General features: G+C 39.8%; 1 protein-coding gene across 2 annotated transcripts in view; it reads left to right on the top strand.

The window, feature by feature from the left end:
- Arpc1 (Actin-related protein 2/3 complex, subunit 1A) overlaps positions 1-20,325 on the top strand; it is a 246,348-nt gene that overhangs the window by 92,854 nt on the left and 133,169 nt on the right. For both annotated transcript variants that reach the window (XM_067147448.2, XM_067147447.2), the window contains exon 5: positions 8,927-9,099. In XM_067147448.2, the coding sequence (XP_067003549.1) occupies positions 8,927-9,099 (173 nt within the window). The remainder of the gene's footprint in view (positions 1-8,926; positions 9,100-20,325) is intronic.

Raw genomic sequence — 20,325 nt, forward strand, 5'->3', positions numbered from 1 at the left:
ACGTAAAATGAAGAATAGCTTAATGATCCAGTGTTTGCTTTGGTCGCGGGAATGTAAGTATATATAGATACATATAATATAATTCAATATAATTGAATAAGTAATTATGAATTGTGAAGGGAAAAAAAATATAGTAAAAAGCGCAATACCGGAAACAAATGAAAACATATATGTATAATGCGCAATTTTTTTAAATGTAAAAAATTCAGGTCGTGATTGAAGTAGTCGAAGTTGGCGCAAGGCAAGAGTTAAATAGCGTAGTGGTTAGTGTTATTAGCTGCTGTTTTGGGGGTCCCAGGTTTGTTTCCCTGTACTGCCAGAAATTTAAGAATGGTAGGAGGGCTGGTATATAGTTAAAATAGTACATGCAGCTCACCTCCATAGGGGGTGTGCCTGAAAAGAGCTGCACCACCTCGCAATGAGGACGTGAGTTTACTTGTCCACCTCCGTAGCGTAACGGTTAGTGTTATTAGCTGCCGTCCTTGGGGGCCCGGGTTCGATTCCCGGTACTACCAGAAATTTAAGAATGGCAAGAAGGCTGGTATGTGATTAAAATGGTACATGCAGCGGTTAGTGTTATTAGCTGCTGTTTTGGGGGTCCCAGGTTTGATTCCCTGTACTGCCAGAAATTTAAGAATGGTAGAGGGCTGGTATATAGTTAAAATGGTACATGCAGCTCACCTCCATAGGGGGTGTGCCTGAAAAGAGCTGCACCACCTCGCAATGAGGACGTGAGTTTACTTGTCCACCTCCGTAGCGTAACGGTTAGTGTTATTAGCTGCCGTCCTTGGGGGCCCGGGTTCGTTTCCCGGTACTGCCAGAAATTTAAGAATGGCGAGAGGGCTGGTATGTGATTAAAATGGTACATGCAGCTCACCTCCATTGAGGGCATGCCTGAAAAGAGCTGCACCACCTCGGGATGAGGACACAAGTTTACTTTACCCCAACAAGTACGCGTTTAGTGTGTCTTTACATTCATTTGTATCCGTGCATGTGTGCATTAATGTGAATATAGAAAACTGTGTTTCAATCGACCTTTATTCATTAAACTTTTATATCAATATTTTTAGGCCATAATCGGGTGCACAGAAGGCATTGTAATCCAAGTCCTCAAAATTTGTGCTACATTTGTGGAATTTGTGTGTTTGATTCCAAGGTGTGTCAGATAGACTCATTTGTGAAGAAACTGTATTTTTCGTACTCTAATTCAAAGTTTGAGATCAAGTCAAATTTTTGCACCTCATATTGCATGCAATACCTGTGTCGAGGGACTTTGTCACTGTATGAGGGCAAACGAAATGCAATGCCTTTTGCCGTACCCATGCAGTAGCAAGAGCAGAACAACCCTTATGATGACTGTTACTTTTGTATGCCCAATGTTGTCAGTTAAATAATAAAATTAAATATCCTAACCTCTTGTCAGCTATTCAGCCTGTTCCTCATGGACCTGACTTACCAGTGTGTACTCCTCCTGGTACAGAAATAGTGAGAAAGAATTTAAAAAATATTATACACAAGAAGATCAACTTTTATTTTGTATGGATGTTCAGTATCTTCTGCATCAATTGGGAGAGAGAGAATATGATCCTAGTTACTGGCGCCTTTTTATTGACTCTTCCAAAGAAGTCTCATGGCTGTTTTGCTTCAAAACAGCAACATTCTGCCTTCCATTCCACTTGCACAGTCTGCAAAGCTGTCCAAAACATAACGAGACATTTAAGTTGGTGCTTGAAAGAATTAAATATCACGAGCACGTGTGGCAAATTTGCTGTGATTTGAAGATCATTGGATTGCTGGTGAAAAAGCAAAAGGGCTCCACAAAATTTCCCTGTTTCCTATGTGAATGGGATAGCAGGACACGAAATAAAAATTGGGGTACTGTACATTGGCCTGAACGAGAGCAGCTTCAGTCAGGATCCAAAAATATCTTGAATGTAATTCTTGTTGGCCGTGAAAAAATTTTACTTCCACCCTTGCATCTCAAATTGGGAATGATGAAACAGTATGTTAAGGCATCAGACAAAAGCCCATGCTTCAAATATTTTTGAATGAAATTTTCCACATTATCAGATGTAAAAATCAAAGGAGTATTTGATGGACCACAGATTCATAAATTGATGATTGACAAAAATTTCACAGAAATGATGACCAAAATTAAGGAAGATGTATGGAACGTATTCAGTGAAGTAGTGGCAAAATTCCTTCACAACATCAAGGACCCTCAATACAAATAAATTGTAAGAAACATGTTGGACAAGTTTAACCATGTTGATTGTAATATGAGCTCAAAGCTTCATTTTTTAGTATCACATCTGGACTGCTTCCCTTCAAATTTAGGAGCCATAAGTGAAGAGCAAGGTGAAAGATTCCACCAGGATCTCATTGATACAGAACTGCGCGACCAGGGACGTTGGGATGTAAATATGATGGCTGGTTACTGTTGATTGATTGCACGTGACGACCCTGCTTTTCCACACTTTGCACAGGTACTCGAATCTGTTTTTTTAATGTAAAATTAACCAATAGGCAAGTAATATGTTGTAACTATGGTACCACATGTTCAAGTTACCTTGACTCGATATACCAAATCAAATCCAAGGACAGTGTATATGTGTTGTGACCCCTCAATAGCACATTAAACTACTTGATGCCTTGGTTTACATAAACCTGGCTTAAACCCTGACAAAAATTATCATAAATTTAACTCGTAGAGAAGGATTAGCTCCAATATGTATAGTTCCATAGCATCCACCGTTGTCCAGTCTGGTCCCAAGTCCGGAATGGGAAAGGAGGTGGGGTAGCTGGCTTGGCAACCAGCTGTAAAAACAGCTAATGACGAGTGTCGAGCGGCGGTAAATAACTCAACCCCCCATAGGGGCCAACAGCTTTGGGCAGATGAGCCCCTTTGGGTGGGGTGATGGTCCCCTCAGTATAGGAAATGACACTGGAACCCATCATCTGTGTCTTTGGCCCAATGGCAAAACAGACTGAGGAACCCCCTTTTTGTCATTCTCATCGGTCGTGGAGGCGGATGAGGTCATGCCAGACGGACTGGCAGTGAAGGTGCAACTCAGTGGTATTTTGAGTCTGTGGCAATCCATTGCAGTCGTAGTACTAGAACCTGCATGTCGCATTTCATATGTGCCGAAGGGTATAGTTCCGAGATCATAGTGTGTGGGTCACTTCCTTGCAAGTTGCAATCCACCTTAAACAAAATCCCGCTTGTGGCATTTTTTCCTGCTGTTACTCCCTTCAACTCAAGTCCAACGGTGATGTGATAAGGATGGTGGAGGCAAGTTTTCGGGTGAAACTGGAAGCCTCTAGTTCGGACCTGCACGTTGGCAGCAGATGTGCGAGACCCCGTGACTACTCAGGAATTCGGTCCTGCATCTTTGTTTGGGCAGGCCTATTTAGGATCACCGCTGCCCACCCTGAATGGGGAAGGCCCTAGAAAATGTGGGTTAAACATCGGTAGTCACACTCTCAGGCGGCTGGGAGGTCGCACCCAGCGGGTCACCCCTTATGTGGTCAAAAAACGAAGATTACCAAAACTTTGATTATAGGAACCTGGAATGTTCGAACCCTACTTGATTTGAAAGACAATAACAGACCTGAGAGAAGAACAGCGCTTGTCACCCATGAGCTTGGACGAATGAACATTGATACTGCTGCCTTAAGTGAAACCAGACTGTCCAGCGAAGGTAAACTTACAGAGTTCAGCTCAGGCTACACAATCTTCTGGAAGGGAAAAGATGAGGGAGAACACCGCATTCATGGTGTGAGATTCGCTGTGAAGACCACATTGGTGAATGATTATCAGCTAACTCCAACCGCAGTCAGTAAAAGAATTATGACTCTCCGAATCCCACACTCTCTGGAGCCAAATCTATGACACTCATCTCTGCATATGCTCCCACCTTGGATGCTGATGTAGGAGCTAAAGACCAGTGCTGAGCACTACCATCACCAAAGTAACACTAAGAGACAAACACTTACTACTTGGTGATTTCAACGCCAGAGTTGGTAAAGATCACCTATTATGGGGCAATGTGATGGGAAAACATGGACTTGGCAACTGTAATGCAAATGGTCTACTGCTCCTTGGTTTATGTGTTGAACATGAACTCTTCATTACTGATACTCAGTTACGCCTGCCTAATCGCTACAAGACCCCTTAGATGCATCCTCGCTCAAAGCCCTGGCACATCCTAGATTATATCATCACCAGGCAATGTGATAAAAAACATGCCTTGTTACAAGGACAGCAAGAAACGTAGATGACTGCTGGACAGATCATAAGCTCCTTTTTTTGCCAATTGAGAATCTCAATCTGTCGCAAACCAAAAAGATCCATCCACAACCTGCCCAAAAAGAAATTTGATACTTCTAAACTTCAAATTGAATCCATTGCTACAGAATACAGAAATGCAATCTCAAACAAACTGGCTAGTCATCCAGTCAACAGTGATAGTACAAATCAGGAATGGGCCAGCTTCAGAAGGTCATCACTGAGTCAGCTGAGGAAACAATTGGTTTTGTGAGGGGAAAAAAGACAGGACTGGTTTGATGAAAATAATGAAGAAATTAAATGTCTGATCAATGCCGAACAGCAAGCCCACCTATCCTATCTTCAAGATCCATCTACCAATATGAAGAAATCACATTTCTTGGAACTTAAAGGAAAATGTCAGGCACAAATTAGGGAAATTAAGAATAACTGGTGGCAACAAAAGGCTGAAGAGCTGCAGAGACTATCTGATGCCCGTGACCTGCAAAACTTCTATGCTGGCATAAAGGAGATAAATGGTCCAATTCGATCTTCATCGGGGTCATTGAAGACTGCTGACAACTCCATCATGACTGCTGACAACTCCATCATTTTAACTGATAATTGAGAAATTTTAGAGCGCTGGAATGAACATTTCTCTTTACTTCTAAATCGTATCTCCGATGTTGCTGAGGACTTTCTTTGTAATGTCCCTCAGCAGCCCCAACAACCGTGGATGGCAGTTCCACCTACATACAGAGACTTCACCAAAGCACTCAATCAACTAAAACCAAGAAAGGCTTCTGGTCCTGGTAACATCTCTTTGGAACTGATACAAAATAGAGGTATACCCTTGAAGACTAGACATTTCACACTCATCCTCTTGATTTTGGAAACTCGAGAAGTACCTGACGACTTGAAAAATGCTACCATCATCACTATCTTCAAGAAAGGCGATCGTAGTGAATGTGGGAAGTAGCATGTTCCAGGAACTGATCTACCAAGAGCTACGTGGTGCCAACTAAACCACGTACGAACTGGTCATGGTAGGTGCAAAGCAACACTGCACAAATGGGGATGGCTAGATTCACCTGCTTGCAACTGCGGAGCTCAAGAACAGATGATTAACCACATCATTCGGGAGTGTCAACAGCGTAGCTTCACAGGTGTTTGGGAAGAGTTCATGAAAGCATCAACTCTAGTGCTTTCCTGGCTAAAGTCTTGATATTCATTTTTAATTCACTATGTACATATTTGTGTTAAATAATGTAGATCATTTGTTCCATACGAAATATATATCGCTTTTGTCAATTGCAGGTAAAATTCTCGCAAGAATTCTATTAAACTGGCTCAGAGTTATCTCGGAGAGGATTTTGCCTGAGTCTCAATGTGGTTTCCGAACCTCCAGAGGCACAACAGATATGATCTTCTGTCCTAGACAACTCCAGGAAAAATGCAGAGAACAACAGCAGCCTCTGTATTTAGTTTTCTATGATCTGGAAACAGCCTTCGATTCAGTACCAAGATCTGCTATGTGGAAAGTATTGAGACATTTTGGATATCCTAAATGTTATGTGGAATTAGTTCAAGCTCTTCATGATGGCATGTTTGGACAGGTTCTTCATGGTAACTCAGTATCGGATTCATTCCCAATCACTCATGGATTGAAACAAGGCTGTGTGCTTGCTCCTACACTCTTTGCATGTACATGGCTGCCATGCTGCATGAATCATCTGCAAACAACTTAGGCATGGAGATTAAATTTTTTGTTTTGATGGAGGCCTTTTCAATCTGGCAATACTTCACTCACAAAGACGTACTCTGGTTACCCGGGTGACGGAACTGCAGTATGCTGATGACATCGCATCTCCTGCTCTAACACCTGCAGAACTACAACAGTCAGTCAACTGCTTTAAAACTGCATATGATCACTTTGGTCTTGCCATTAATGCAAAAAAAAAAAACGAAGGTACTTGCACAACCTGCCCCAGGATTAACACTTCCTGAGTTCAGTATTTCCATCTTAGATACAACACTCGAGCAGGCTGATCACTTTTCATATCTTGGAAGCATCTTGTCTAAACGGTGTACCTGTGAACAAGACGTTGATAAAAGAATTGGGGCACGCGGCTGTGAGCTTGCATCCAGGAGATAGTGGGTTCGAATCCCACTTTCGGCAGACCTGAAGATGGTTTTCCGTGGTTACCATTTTCACACCAGGCAAATGCTGGGGCTGTACCTTAATTAATGACACGACCGCTTCCTTCCCATTCCTAGGCTGTTCCTATCCCATCGTCGCCGTAAGACCTGTCTGTGTCAGTGTGACGTAAAACAAATAGCAAAAAAAATTTGGGGCTGCTCATGCAGCATTCGGACGGTTAATGCACCGGTGTACGAAGCTGTTGTCATTTCCACGCTGCTGTGTGGCTGTGAAACTTGGACACTCTACCGCCGTGATATCAAAAAACTTGATCGCTTTCACCAACAGAAAATAAGATTCATCTTGAATATTGAGTAAGAGGACTATGTGACCAACACGGCAGTTCTCGACAAAGCGCAGCTAAATAGCATTGAAGCAACAATTATTGCTCATCAACAGAGATGGTTAGCCCATGTTCACCACATGGGTAATACCAGGCTTCCCCACCAAATTCTTTATGGTGAACTTTGCTCCAGCAGTAGACCTCATGGAGCCCCTCTTAAGTGTTTTAAGGACCAGCTGAAACACGTCATGAAGACAACTGGTATAGATATACAGACATGGGAAGAATGGACCACTCACTGTGGCGGAACACTTCATCCACCGCTATCAACTTGTTTGAAAGAGAACGCCGTAGACATCAAGAGGCCAAGCGAAAAGCAAGAAAACTCTGTCAATTACAACCCCGCCCTTCTCCATGCATTCTGTGTGATTTGTGTGGGCGCATGTTTTATGCCAGGATTAGTCTGTTTAGTCATCATCATCATCCATAAACTGAGTTGAACTGGACAATGTGTGCAGGAAGAAGATATATATATATGAATCGGGTTACAGATGATGATGATGATAGCATCCATAACACTTACAGAATCTGTGGGTCCAAGTTCTGATCAACTAAACTTAGATAAACTATAAAATAACTCACATCGTCGCCACAAGACCTATCTGTGTCAGTGCGACGTAAAGCCCTAGCAAAAAAAATAAAATAAAAAATAACTCGCATTTACCGGAGCATTATTCACACACAACTTTAGCCACCCATTGTATTTGCCAACTTGAATATACAATATGATGTTGACAATAAAACAACTATGTTAATCCAACAGATACAACATCTAAAGTGAAATTCATGGGCAAAATTTCCAAACCTATTTATATTAGAACAGGAGTAAAACAGGGTAATGTGCTGTCTCCACTCTTATTCAACCTGGTACTAGATAAGATCATTAAACCATGGAAGAAAAAAATACCAGGAATAAATATGGGAACAATAGGTAAGAGGATCAGCCTAAATGTTTTGTCTTTGCTGACTCTAGCATAATTACCCAAACTCCCAAGGAAGCCAGACATACCATCAAAAAGCTTCTTGAGATCGCAGTCGAAATTGACCTCCAAATTTCTTATGAGGAAACGCAGAATGTGGACTCTAAGAACCCAAACCTTGGATTACTTCAAACACTTGGGCAAAATTATCAGTAGCACTGGCAGTGAAAGAGTAGGCAACAAAACCCGTGCAGAAAAAATATGTAAAGTCTACACAATCCCGTGGAATATCTACAACAATAAATCACTTTCCACCAAAGCCAAACTCTGTCACTACCACAGAGTCATTCTCCCAGAAATACTCTATGTGACTGAGACATCATTAACTATCATGAAAGACATTGCAGAAAATGGAACGGCAGATACTGAGGAAAATATTTGGACATAAGGTCCAAGATGGTCTCTGGATGTGCAAAAGCTCTGAAAACCTTTATTCACTGACCAAAGAATTCACTTCAGTCACATGAAAAACACGTATGACATTCTGTGGACTTATAGCATGAATGGATGATGTATAATTGATCAAGAAAATCTTCTTAGTCATTGGAACCCGACACACCAAAGTACGCTGGCTAGTAGATACCCAAAAGGGTCTCGCAGAAGTATTATTGACCCACTGGCAATTACACAGACTGCTACATCATCATCTTTTCCAGCTCCAGTTTCCTGGGATTACATACAGACAGAAAATCAGTTCTCACAAGTTCACACCCAAGGAACCAACGAGAAAAAACACATGGGCACAAGAAAGACGACAGATCAATAGTGAGAGAATGGGGAAGTTATGGGAAGATTAGAGGAACAAGAAAACCAATTCTGTCAACTCCTTAGGGGGCCAAACGCACAATAATAGATTTTAAAAGATGAAACGTCCCTTTTTTAATAACAGTACTTCAAATATTTTTTGTGCAAGTGCCAAGGTACTTTGCTATTTTCTTTCATAAATATTTTGTTCTCTTCAGAGTCATTCAACTATATAATATAACATTTAGGAATTCATGGTGTTCTTTAGTAACTGCTGCTGTGATGGTAATGAAATTTCAGTACTACCACAAGCATTATTAGTTTTCTCATACTGGTGTTCTCATAAAATTTGTAACAGTACTTATTTGATGCTCTTTTCTTTTTAATTTCAGAAAATAAATTTGCTGTTGGTTCTGGTGCCCGTTTAATATCAGTTTGTTACTTTGAAAGTGAAAATGATTGGTGGGTGTCAAAACATATCAAGAAACCAATACGTTCAACCATTACGTCTATTGATTGGCACCCTAATAATGTTCTATTAGTCGCAGGTTCTGCTGACTTTAAGGTATGTGTGTTGTCAGTCTTTACATAGCTAGACGAATGATTATGTAAAACATTTTCCAAATATTGCTGAATATGTTAATCTCATTTTAGTCTTGAATATCAAATATCTGTATTCTGTGCTGCCATAATTACCGTACATACGTACGAAGGCAGATCAAAAATAAAAGGGAATTTCAATGTACCGCTGCTTTTAGTAATAATTCTGATGCAGGACTTTGCCAGGATGTTGGTGGGGGTGTCTGGAGAACGGGTTTGCGCGTGCGAATGACAATGGAGAGCTGGGCTGCTTCAGTATGCCATGAGTGAGCAAGAGGTGCACACGTCTGTTCCGCAATGCATCATTATCAAATTTCTCACAAAAGAGAGCACCAAACCTTCCGAAATTTTGAGACGGCCCGCACACAGTTTGAGGAAGAAACTCTTTCGCAGACTTGAGTGTATGAGTGGTCTAAAATTTTTGTGACAAGAAGAGAAGCTGTGGAAAATGAACCTCATGAAAGAAGACTGCGGACAAGTATCACTGCAAACAACATTGTTGTCATTCGGTGACATTATTTGTGAAGATCGGCGAATAAAAGTTTTGCAAATTGCAGAGATGCCAACTATTACGATTCAATTGTAATAATTATGAATTACCCATCATAATTACGCCTTTACGAATCACACACTACAAATTTCGATTTTTTTGTTGATTTTTAAATCTAAGTGTGTGAAGTTTTCAAAAGTGTTTGTATTGTCATTCTCCCAGAAACACTCTGTGTGATGGAAACATCATTAACCACCATCATGAAAGACATTGCAGAAAATGGAATGGCAGATACTGAGGAAAATATTTGGACAAGATGGTTTGGATGCGCAAAAGCTCTGATAAACTTTATTCACTGACCGAAGAAGTCATGTCAGTCGCATGAAAAACACGTATGACATTCTGTGGACTTATAGCATGAATGGATTACAGCTTGAATTCTCGGAATATTATTTTCGGATTTCTCAGTAATCATTTATACCACTTTCTTGTCCCTCGTTTAAGAATATTTTAAGTTTTCACGTGCCAAACGTAGTGTGTGTTTCCAGTACCGGAAATATAGGCACCTGTGAAGTAGTATATCTTGCGGAGTTGTTGTCTTTGTTCGTCACGTGATCAGACTTCCATGCAAGTATACGAGTTCTTTTGTCTTTGTTTTGCTGGCAAAGTGGTGACAAACTCTGTTTAATTATGAATACTGTGTGCATGACTTTTGAAGTATTTATTGTGATTTTTGTTGCCATATTTACATATATTGCTCTTCTGGAAATGTGCTAATAGTGTGTTACGAAATGCGAAAGGTTTGAAATAATGAAGCGATTTCTTGTGCAGGAAAAAAAGTGTGAGTACATTACCGTGATTAGTGACGCTGGTAATAAACCAAAAATAGTTCAAAAATTTAGGGAGGAATACCCGAAAACATGGCCCTGTTTACTGCGTTCCTCAATCTCATTCACACGTGTTTTGTAGTGTGTGTAGCCGCAATTTTTCAGATGCGTATGATGAGGAAGAACAAGACTGAATTCCTTGCTAATATGAACTCCGAACTGTTAAGTGCTCTGTTAGTGCAGAGGAAGTAAAAGCATGTCATGAGTGTACGTTTACCAAACAGGAACTACAAGCTGCTAAGGGAGCAACTACAGCACTCAACAAAAGAAATGATCCTTCAACCTCCATTCAGATATGTACTGCAGATCACCTGTTACTTTAGCAGGTAAGAATTATACACTCTTTATATGCCAGTCTTTCAATATGTTACATCTGGTTGAATTGTATGTTAATTGATTTTCAATGATATGTAAGTTAGTAAGATCTCAGAAGAAAAAGAAAAAACACATTCTACGGCCGCCGCCCCCCCCCCCCCCCCAAATGCCCTAATGGCTGCATTACGAATTGGCTTTCTTGAAAGTTGGCATCTCTGAAATTGTTTTAGCCATAGGAATAAGTTATGGAAGTGTTCAAACCATCATCCAAGATGAAATCCATTTCAGAAAATTGTTGGCCAGATTGGTTTCTCATCTCTACTGGGAACAAAAAACTTTACACCAGGAAGTTTGTCAGAGACTCCTGCGTCGCTACGAGGAGGAAGGAGAGGATTTCTTGCGTCGTATTGTGACTTGTGATGAAACTTGGGTGCATCATTACACCCCAGAGTCAAAGCAAGCAAGTAAGCATGGAGTGGCAGCGAAGAGATGAAGCAGATCCGGTTAAGGCCAAAACACACTCATCTACTGGAAAGTTGCTTGTAACCGTTTTCTTGGATTCCGTGGGTGTTCTGCTGGTGGATGTTCTTCACAAACAGAGGGCAATTAATGCAGCCTCTTACTGTCGCCTTTTGGATGAAGCAAAAGCTGCGTATCGCAACAAGCGATGCCGGCAACCGATCTGAAACGTCTTTCTTCTCCATGGCAATGCAAGGCCCCATACTGCCGCTTAACGCCGGAAAAACTGGAGGAAATTCACTGGATACCCCTGGAACATCTGTACAGTCCAGATTTATTGCCCTGCGATTACCATTTGTTTGGACTACTCAGACAAGACCTAGGAGGACGACAGTTTGATGATGATGCAAGTGTACAAGAGTTTGTGCACAACTGGCTCCGCACACATCCCTCTTCTTTCTATCAGGTCGGCATAAAAAATTTACCAATTTGGTGGAGAAAATGTGTATCGAAGGCAGGACACTGTGTAGAAAAGTGATCTCTATATGTGTGGGGTTTTTTTTGGTTGATGCAATAAATTTTTAAAAATAATTCCCTTTTTTTTTAAATCTGCCCTCGTACATACATTTTCCTTACAGACCGTAATGCCTTTCAGCATTCGGTCTGCAAGCCTCTGTGAATCAACTATACTCCTTCATAATCCTCTATTTGTAACTAGCTCTGTGGCCTGGTTTAGTTCCATACCTGTTATCTTTAAATAATTAGAAACAGAGTCTATCCATCTTTGCCTTCACTTACCTTCCATGACTGACTCCATTATTCTCCTAGGTAACCTATCCTCCTACATTCATTTCACCTCACATGATCTCACCACCAAAGCCAGTTAATGCAAACAGCTTCATCCATTGAGTTTAGTCCTAATTGACCTTCACGTCGTCATTCCAAGCGCCCTCGTGCCATTGTTCACACCTCTTTATACTAGCAATCATACTCGCTACTTTCATGTTTGTTACTTGTAATTTTAAGATATCCTGAGTCCACCCAGCTTTGTCTTTTGTACAGCAAAGTTGGTCTGAAAACAGATGGGTGTATAGATAGTTTCATCTGGGAGCTGACTTCTTTCTTACAGAATATCGTCGATTGCAGATGTGAGCTCAATGCATTAGCTTTGCTACACCTTGATTCATTTTCATGTATTGAGACTTCAAATGATATACCTGTTCCAGTTTTGTATTCCTGATCTGACATTCAGTCCTCGTTTGGTTTCCCGTACTGACATCACCTTAGTCTTGGAAATGCTAATTTTCATATCGTACTCATTATTATAATAATAATAATAATAATAATAATAATAATAATAATAATAATAATAATAATAATAATAATAATAATAATAATAATAATAATAATAATAATTTCATGTGGCTATTTCTAGCTGAGTGCAGCCCTTGTAAGACAGACCCTCCGATGAGGGTGGGCGGCGTTTGCCATTTGTAGGTAACTGCGTGTTATTGTGGTGGAGGTTAGTGTTGTGTGTGGTGTGTGAGTTGCAGGGATGTTGGGGACAGCACAAACGCTCAGCCCCCGGGCCAGTGGAATTAACCAATGAAGGTTAAAATCCTCGACCCGGCCGGGAATCGAACCCGGGACCCTCTGAACCGAAGGCCAGTACACTGACCATTCAGCCATTGAGTCGGACATTGTACTCATTGAATTAGTTTTAAGTTCCAAGCTATTAGATTCCAAGCCTTCTGCACAGTCTGCCATTAACCCATATCTGCCCAAATTATTTTTCTGTGGAATATTGTGATATATTTCGTAAGTACAGTTGTTTGTAACCTAAATGAAAGGCTTATGATGATTTTAGGTTTCATTAACATATTTTCGCGGAGATTTACCGTGTCGACATGTCGACAGTGAACGGGTAGGGTAAGAGACATGCTCAAAAAAAAAGGAACTTTTCTTCGCATTTTAAGCTTATATGAATGTAATAATATTAGTCACATAAGTATTGAATAAGCAGAATATATTTTAAAAAACATGATTCAAAACATAAGTGAGGAACACTTTCGTCTCAATTTAGAATGCATACTGTTTCAAAACAAAAGGACAATATTCGTATGTTTATAGTACTTGTTATACACACAATACCAAATTTTGAGCAAGTATGATCACTCTGAAAATAGCAAAAAAGGAAAACTACGAGTAGAATTTCATAACAGTTTTGTCTGCGTTTTGAGGTTACACTCTGCTTCTCTTCATCCAGTCTGGTTTAGCGTGAGTGAAATGACTCGAAGCAAAGGACGTGGCGGCCAACGTTACATTTTTGCACTGTTTCCTGGCAGCTTTATTACAGTGAGCGCACCGCACTTTGTTCCCACTTGTTTCGAGGTAGTGGGATACCCCATCGGAACGCACTTCTGGCAACACACGTGAAGATACTTTCGTACTCGGTCTTCATGCGTTAGCACGCGTACCGGCACGAGATAGGATATATGTCCTAACGATGTAGCGTGTGAAGCCGAGAAGGTCTAAATTTTCCTATATGCCCTTTGGGGTCAAACGGTAAAGTTGCCATGCATTGTCCATAGAGATGTTCAGAAGGAACACAATTAGAGGCCAGTACCATTTCTTGTTTTTGATGCTGATGCGGTAACAAGATACATTTTGATCCAATTGATCGACGCTCCCCATGTGCATATTATGCAGAATTATACATGCTGGCTGAATTACTGTTATGTATTTCATTTCAGCATTACCATTGTACCATTTTCACTGATTTTTGTACACACTAGTTCAGCATCAGCCCGGAGTTGATTACCAGAGAGTCTGTTTATATCTCCACATTACTTATTATCATCGCTATCCACGTCACTATGGAAAGCATTTTCAGGTTGTTCTATGTATATATTAGCATCTAGGATGTTTTGTGAATCCTCTAGGATGATTACGATCTGCTCGACGGTCACTCTGAGAAGAATAAATGAAAATCGTATAACAGTACTGAGGCAGTCCCATTCGCGCCCACTGTCGACATGTGTCGACGTGGATATTTTTTGCTCTGCTAGACAAAAGCAACTATAAATCAGCCATAAATGAATTCAAAATCTGTTAAAGGCATGTTTTGTTATTACGTTTAATGCAAATGTCCGATCTTACTTTCAACTGTAACAATATTATAAGAAAATATTACTCACCGCGACGGAAGAGTCATCCTCTTGAGTGTATACGCTATGATATTTCATACGCAGCCACGATATAAGGCGCGAAAACGAGTGATTCTTGTTTTCGTGCTGTGCAGTAAGTATCAAACTATGAACTGTAAACAATGCATCTCAAAAATATTATTCAGGTTTACCGATATAAGATAGACAATATTCAGATAGTAACGTCGACAAATGTCGACAGTGGGCACATATGGGTTAAGACCAAGTCATCAGCGTAGGCCAAACTGCTTAGTCACATTTCCTTCTAACTGATTCCCTTTGGCCATGTTATACCTATCAGTAAATGGTCCATGTAAACTATGAACAACAGAGGTTAAAGATTACAAGCTTGTCTAACCCCTTTAAGTACTGTACCTTGAACCATTAACTCGTTCTACCATAAATTATCAATGCTGCCCAATTTTCAGCATAAATGTCTTTAATTGCTTGTAATAATCCAACCCTAATCCCATAATCCCTCAGTAAGTTTAACATTTATTTTCCCTCGATACTGTTATTTGGGCCTTCTCTAGATCAACAAAATAACTATCCAGTCCTCTCATTGCATTTTTCAATTACTTGGCACAATATCCTGAAAATATAGTTCTTGACAAGCTCCTCTGTAGCCTGAAATGACTCTGGTTTTCATCCAAGTAACCCTCAACCCTTTATCACGTCTCCTTTCCAAAATGTGAATAAACACCTTGCCTGATATAGGCCTACTCATAAGTAAAATTCTTTAATAGTTGTTGCAATCCTTCCTGTTCCTTTGCTTGTAGATAGGTGCAATTACTGCTTTTGTCCAATCAGAAGGTACAGTATTGAACCCTTGAACTTACCATTCCATTGTTGGTCGTCTGGCACAGCTGCTGCAATAGAGCAATATAGAACTCTTAGATCTTGAGGTCGTAGCAGGTTTATTTCTGTCACTACATTGACCAAACGATGGGGTTCAGAAGAGAGCCTAACTACTTTAAATGAGGAGCAAAAATGTGCTTACTAAAATTTTATTCAATTATATCCATGCACAATATTTTCTTATTTTATTTAATATCACCCATAAAATCACTTAATTATTTATAATATTTTGACACAGTCACAGTACATTGCGTGAGTGTTGTCTTCTTATTACTGTTTAACACTATTTCAGAGAACGTAAAAGTATCATGAAATTCGTGGATAGCAAAACTAAAATAAAACCTGAAAATCGGGCACCATTGATCCAAACGATAACTGAGAATTAATCCACATGATCCATGGAAAATCTGATCTTCAACAAGTAGAACTCCAGATTTACATTTAATTAAGGTTATCCACCAGTCTGATACCCTATCGCTAGGGCCCGGATTTATATGCACTAAAAAACCTGAAAATATGCATGCAAATATGCACTAAAAAGTTACAATATATGCACGGAAAATAAGGAAATATGCTCTTAAAAACATGCAATTTTATTCACTTACCTATTTACAGGTATCATTTATTGCAAAAAGAAGCATCACAATAGGTAACTAGTAGTCTTTCTATGTTTTCTGGAGACAAACTATGTCTGTTGTCCGTCAAAATGAGTTTATAGGTTGAAATTGATCGTTCTACATCAACTGACGTAATTGGACAGTACTTATACATGGGCACCAACGTTTCGGAGCATACATCTGGCAAGGATACCCTAGTTCCACTCAAGTATTGACTAATTAACTTAATCTTCTTCAGTCCTGGGTTCGAATTCAACACCTTTTCTAACTTGCATTTAATCTTCTCTCCAATTTCGCCTGGAGCGTAATTCAACGAAGATGCAGCTTTTTCAACGAGATCAAGTGATTCCTGGAGGGGAGTACCAGAAGATTCTAAGCTCTCAATGGCTTTTGGAAGTTTAGAAAAATGTGCATGAATGAAATTCACATCTTGATAAACAGTAGCGGTTTCAAACACACCTTTTGCATCACGGACACACGCAATATGTTCATCTCAAGTTTTGTAACCACTTCTTTCACTTCATTAAAATGTTCCTGATAAAATGATACTGCAGATAACCATGTCCCCCACCTTGTCAGGACAGGTTCAGGTGGCAAAGGAACTTCAGGTAGACAATCTTTGTAGAGCTTGACACGAGCTGGTGCTTTCAGAAACAGTTTCTTCCCACATCCAATTAAATTGTTAACAGCTGGAAACTGTGCGCGTATTTCTTCTGCAATGCGGTGTAATCCGTGCGCTAAACAGGTTACGTGTATGAGTTTTGAATAAAATACTTGGAGGGCCTTTGCTGCTTTCAACATGTACGAAGCTGCATCTGTGAGTAGTACAAGCACTTTACAACAATTAGTCTCAATTTCAGATGGCCACAATAGTCGCAGAGAATCATTTACAAATCTTGCTATTGTGCTATGGTTGGTTTTCTCTAGTACTTTACAAGCAAGAAGATGTGGCTTACCGGGTTCGTCTGGATGTAATTTACCAACCACGAAAGTTGGTATGTAACGGCCACACGAATCCGTTGTCTCATCCACCGATATCCAGACACAGTTCCTTCCGATATCAGAACGGATCAATTCCAGGGTAGATTTATATAGCGGAGGTAGGTAATTTTTCCTAAGAGTTGATTCATCTGGTATTTTTTGATTTACGCAATATTTCTCGAGAAATGATCGCAGAACTGAATTGTTTAATTTATTCCATGGAATGTTGCTGCATACGAAAGCCCTACAAAGATCATTTGAAAATGTATTAAGACTACAGGACTTGGGCTTTACCTGTGTAAGAAGTAGTTGTGGTGTGCTGTTCTTCTCGTCCTTTGCTATAATATGTGCAGTTGTTTTTGAATGCTGTTCAAGCTGAAATTTCTTTTCACATTTCACTTCCTTTGAGCAAACTTGACAGTACACGATGACACCATCTGTTGAATAGTCCCTATTACCCGCCACCCACTGATTTAGTAAATTTCTTCTGCTGCTCTTTTCCTTAGGCATTTTTTAAAAACTAACACTTTTAGAGATGAGATGCAGGGCACTAAAATGGAACGTAACTAGTGAACTGAAGATACTTCTGCCCTGACCAAGTGCCCAGCCCCCTGAGATTATTATCTGCTGTGATAGAGAAAGGATTTCAGGGAAGTCCAGCCTGCCTACCCACACCTAAGCTATCTGTTGCCATTGTCAGTTGTGAAAGTAAAATGCCGTTACACAGACAGTCGAAAATACCAACTAGCGAGGGATGCACATAAAATAGGCATCTAGCTAGGGACGTACAAAACAGATTTATTTTAGTAGTTCTTGTAATTATCCTTAAATTCAGACATTATATACCGGAATATGCTGTTACGTCTAGAATATGCACTAACCCTCAAAATATGTCAAAATATGCAATTGCATATGCGCATATGCATTTTTAAAAAATCCGGGCCCTACCTATCGCCCTATCGGATATTGGAACATCCGCCGAATGGACCCTTAATCGAACCAAATTGACTATCAGTTGCTTTGGATAGGTTGCGAAATATTATTAGAAAGCATGGTGTTCACTACAAGTTAACAACAATTGGTACAACTAAAAGTAAAATTCCACCATGTATTGTCATCTCATGACACCCTTAAGTTACTGAATAATCCCGATGCTGAAACATGCATCACCCAAACAGCTGTTCAGAAGGAACCAACAACAACTTTATCCGAGGGGATCTTACGTTACGTCGTTCTGAAGGAACAAAACTGCAAAATGCAGGAAAACATTTTATTCATTATGCATTTAGAAGAAATGCCAAACAGTGAAGTTAAAGAAAAGTGATGTCACTTGAAAATATTCTTATAGAACCAACTTTCAGGTTATAAACAGTTATGTCGTTAAGTTTAATAAATTCCACACTAGAAAACAAATGACAGAAATCTTTCCATTTTCAATAACTATGACTACCATTACAAATCTATCTATCTACACTTGTCCCGTTAAACCTAACTACAAGTAATCAGTAGACCAATGTCTCACCTAATATAAATTGAAATAATGAAAATTGAAACTATTAACAGTTGACGAATCGAAACCACATTCGTAACGTAAATCCTACATAAATCAGCTAAGTGTCAATACACGGCACTATCACACAATACCAGACATCCAAACAATAACTTTAAAAAAGAAAAAAATAGAAAAACTAAAGTTCATCGAACCTGAACCTGTGTGGCTAAACAGTAATAATCAGTCTCCATTAGCTAGGTATCCATGTTGGACAACCCTCACATTCATGCCACCATTGATGCAACGCTATTATGGGAGCACCGTCTGGCTGGTAGGAATTATTCCAAGTTCTCGTGGAGGAATTAGATATTTTTCACCAATAGAGCATGTCAAAAACAGAACAGATTTAAGGCTTTTTAGGCGTTTGCTCTATTAACCAGCGTTTCGTCTTAGGTCTGACACTAGACTCATCCCACTCTGAAAAGCCTTACATCTGTTCTAGTAAGAATTATGCCGAAACATAGCCTTGATAATACCTGCTAACACTCTTTGCATTTGCATTCACTACTGCAGACACTAACATCGTTCAAGTTGATTCGCAAAACAACTAACCTAAGACTTGACTATATACAAATGACACCCTAATCCTGTCGTCGAGCCTACGATCCTTAAGTTTATATAATACGCGCAACATCCTAACCCTTTCGTTGAGCAAAACTGGGATATTCACACATCATCTACAGTGTCAGGTGAAATTGAAACTTCCAACACAATCGCAGATATTTAAATGTAATCCTTGATGAAACTCGAACACAATAAATGAAACTCGCTACAGACAAACTCGAACCTGGAAATATATCTATGTCCATTCCTTCCAATAAACATGAAATTGAAATTAAACAAAATGGCCGGCTACTTTAATTGATGACTCAATACAATCTCGCCACACGCAGTGAAGTTTGGTAAATTACAATAAATCCAACACTCGTATAACTTTACGTAATATTGCCGAAACAGTAACCACCACCATCACGATGTCCACAGTGTAACTTTAGTGTGAGGCTCTAAATTGCCTTTCATCTCCACATTTCAAACATGTCTGCCCATGAACTATCCAGTGAAGCAACTTTCCATCGATCTACACAAACCAGACTATCATTCTAATAACATTCAATATTCTATCCCACACTGTTTCCAATTAAATAATAATTTTGTCTCGTAAAAATATACAGAATGGAATTTAGTTACAATAATCAAATAACATGCCTTTGCTGACAGGACCTAGTGTTTACAGTGCACTATGTCTTCTGATATGGGCTAGAGCTAGTTTGTTACTTTCATTGATCTGTCTCTGTCTTATCATTGGCTTTGACGCTATGAAAGTGACTGAGGTATGAGCGATGCTAGTAATGCCATTCCTTCTGCAGCCAGTCCCTGCTATGAATGGTGTGAAAATGTTGCTCATAGGGTCAGTTGGTGCATGCATTTCAGTGGACTTGGCAGACTGATATGTAATAGCAACTTCTGGCTCGGTGAGGAAAGCAACGGGAAACTACCTCGCTCCTCGTTTTCCTAGTACGCCTCTTCAGTGATGCCTAGGCCATGTATGACAGCTGATGGCAGAGCTGTTCATGATCCAACCAGCCTTAGGGCTGAAGACTGAACATACATAATCAAATAACACCTCGACCGTGTGTCAGAATGCACTTTGTTCATGAGGTCAACTATCATCAAATGCACTACGCTGGTTTTACATAGACTCATCACTTGGACTTAATTGCCAAGACTACAATCTTCTACAAAAATTGGTTATCATTGGAGATTCTCGACTTGAAATTACAATAGGCGTTACAGCGTTCACTTAGATTCTGATCACTATTAAATTA

Source organism: Anabrus simplex, chromosome 5, assembly GCF_040414725.1.
Source record: "Anabrus simplex isolate iqAnaSimp1 chromosome 5, ASM4041472v1, whole genome shotgun sequence".
Taxonomy (NCBI): domain Eukaryota; kingdom Metazoa; phylum Arthropoda; class Insecta; order Orthoptera; family Tettigoniidae; genus Anabrus; species Anabrus simplex.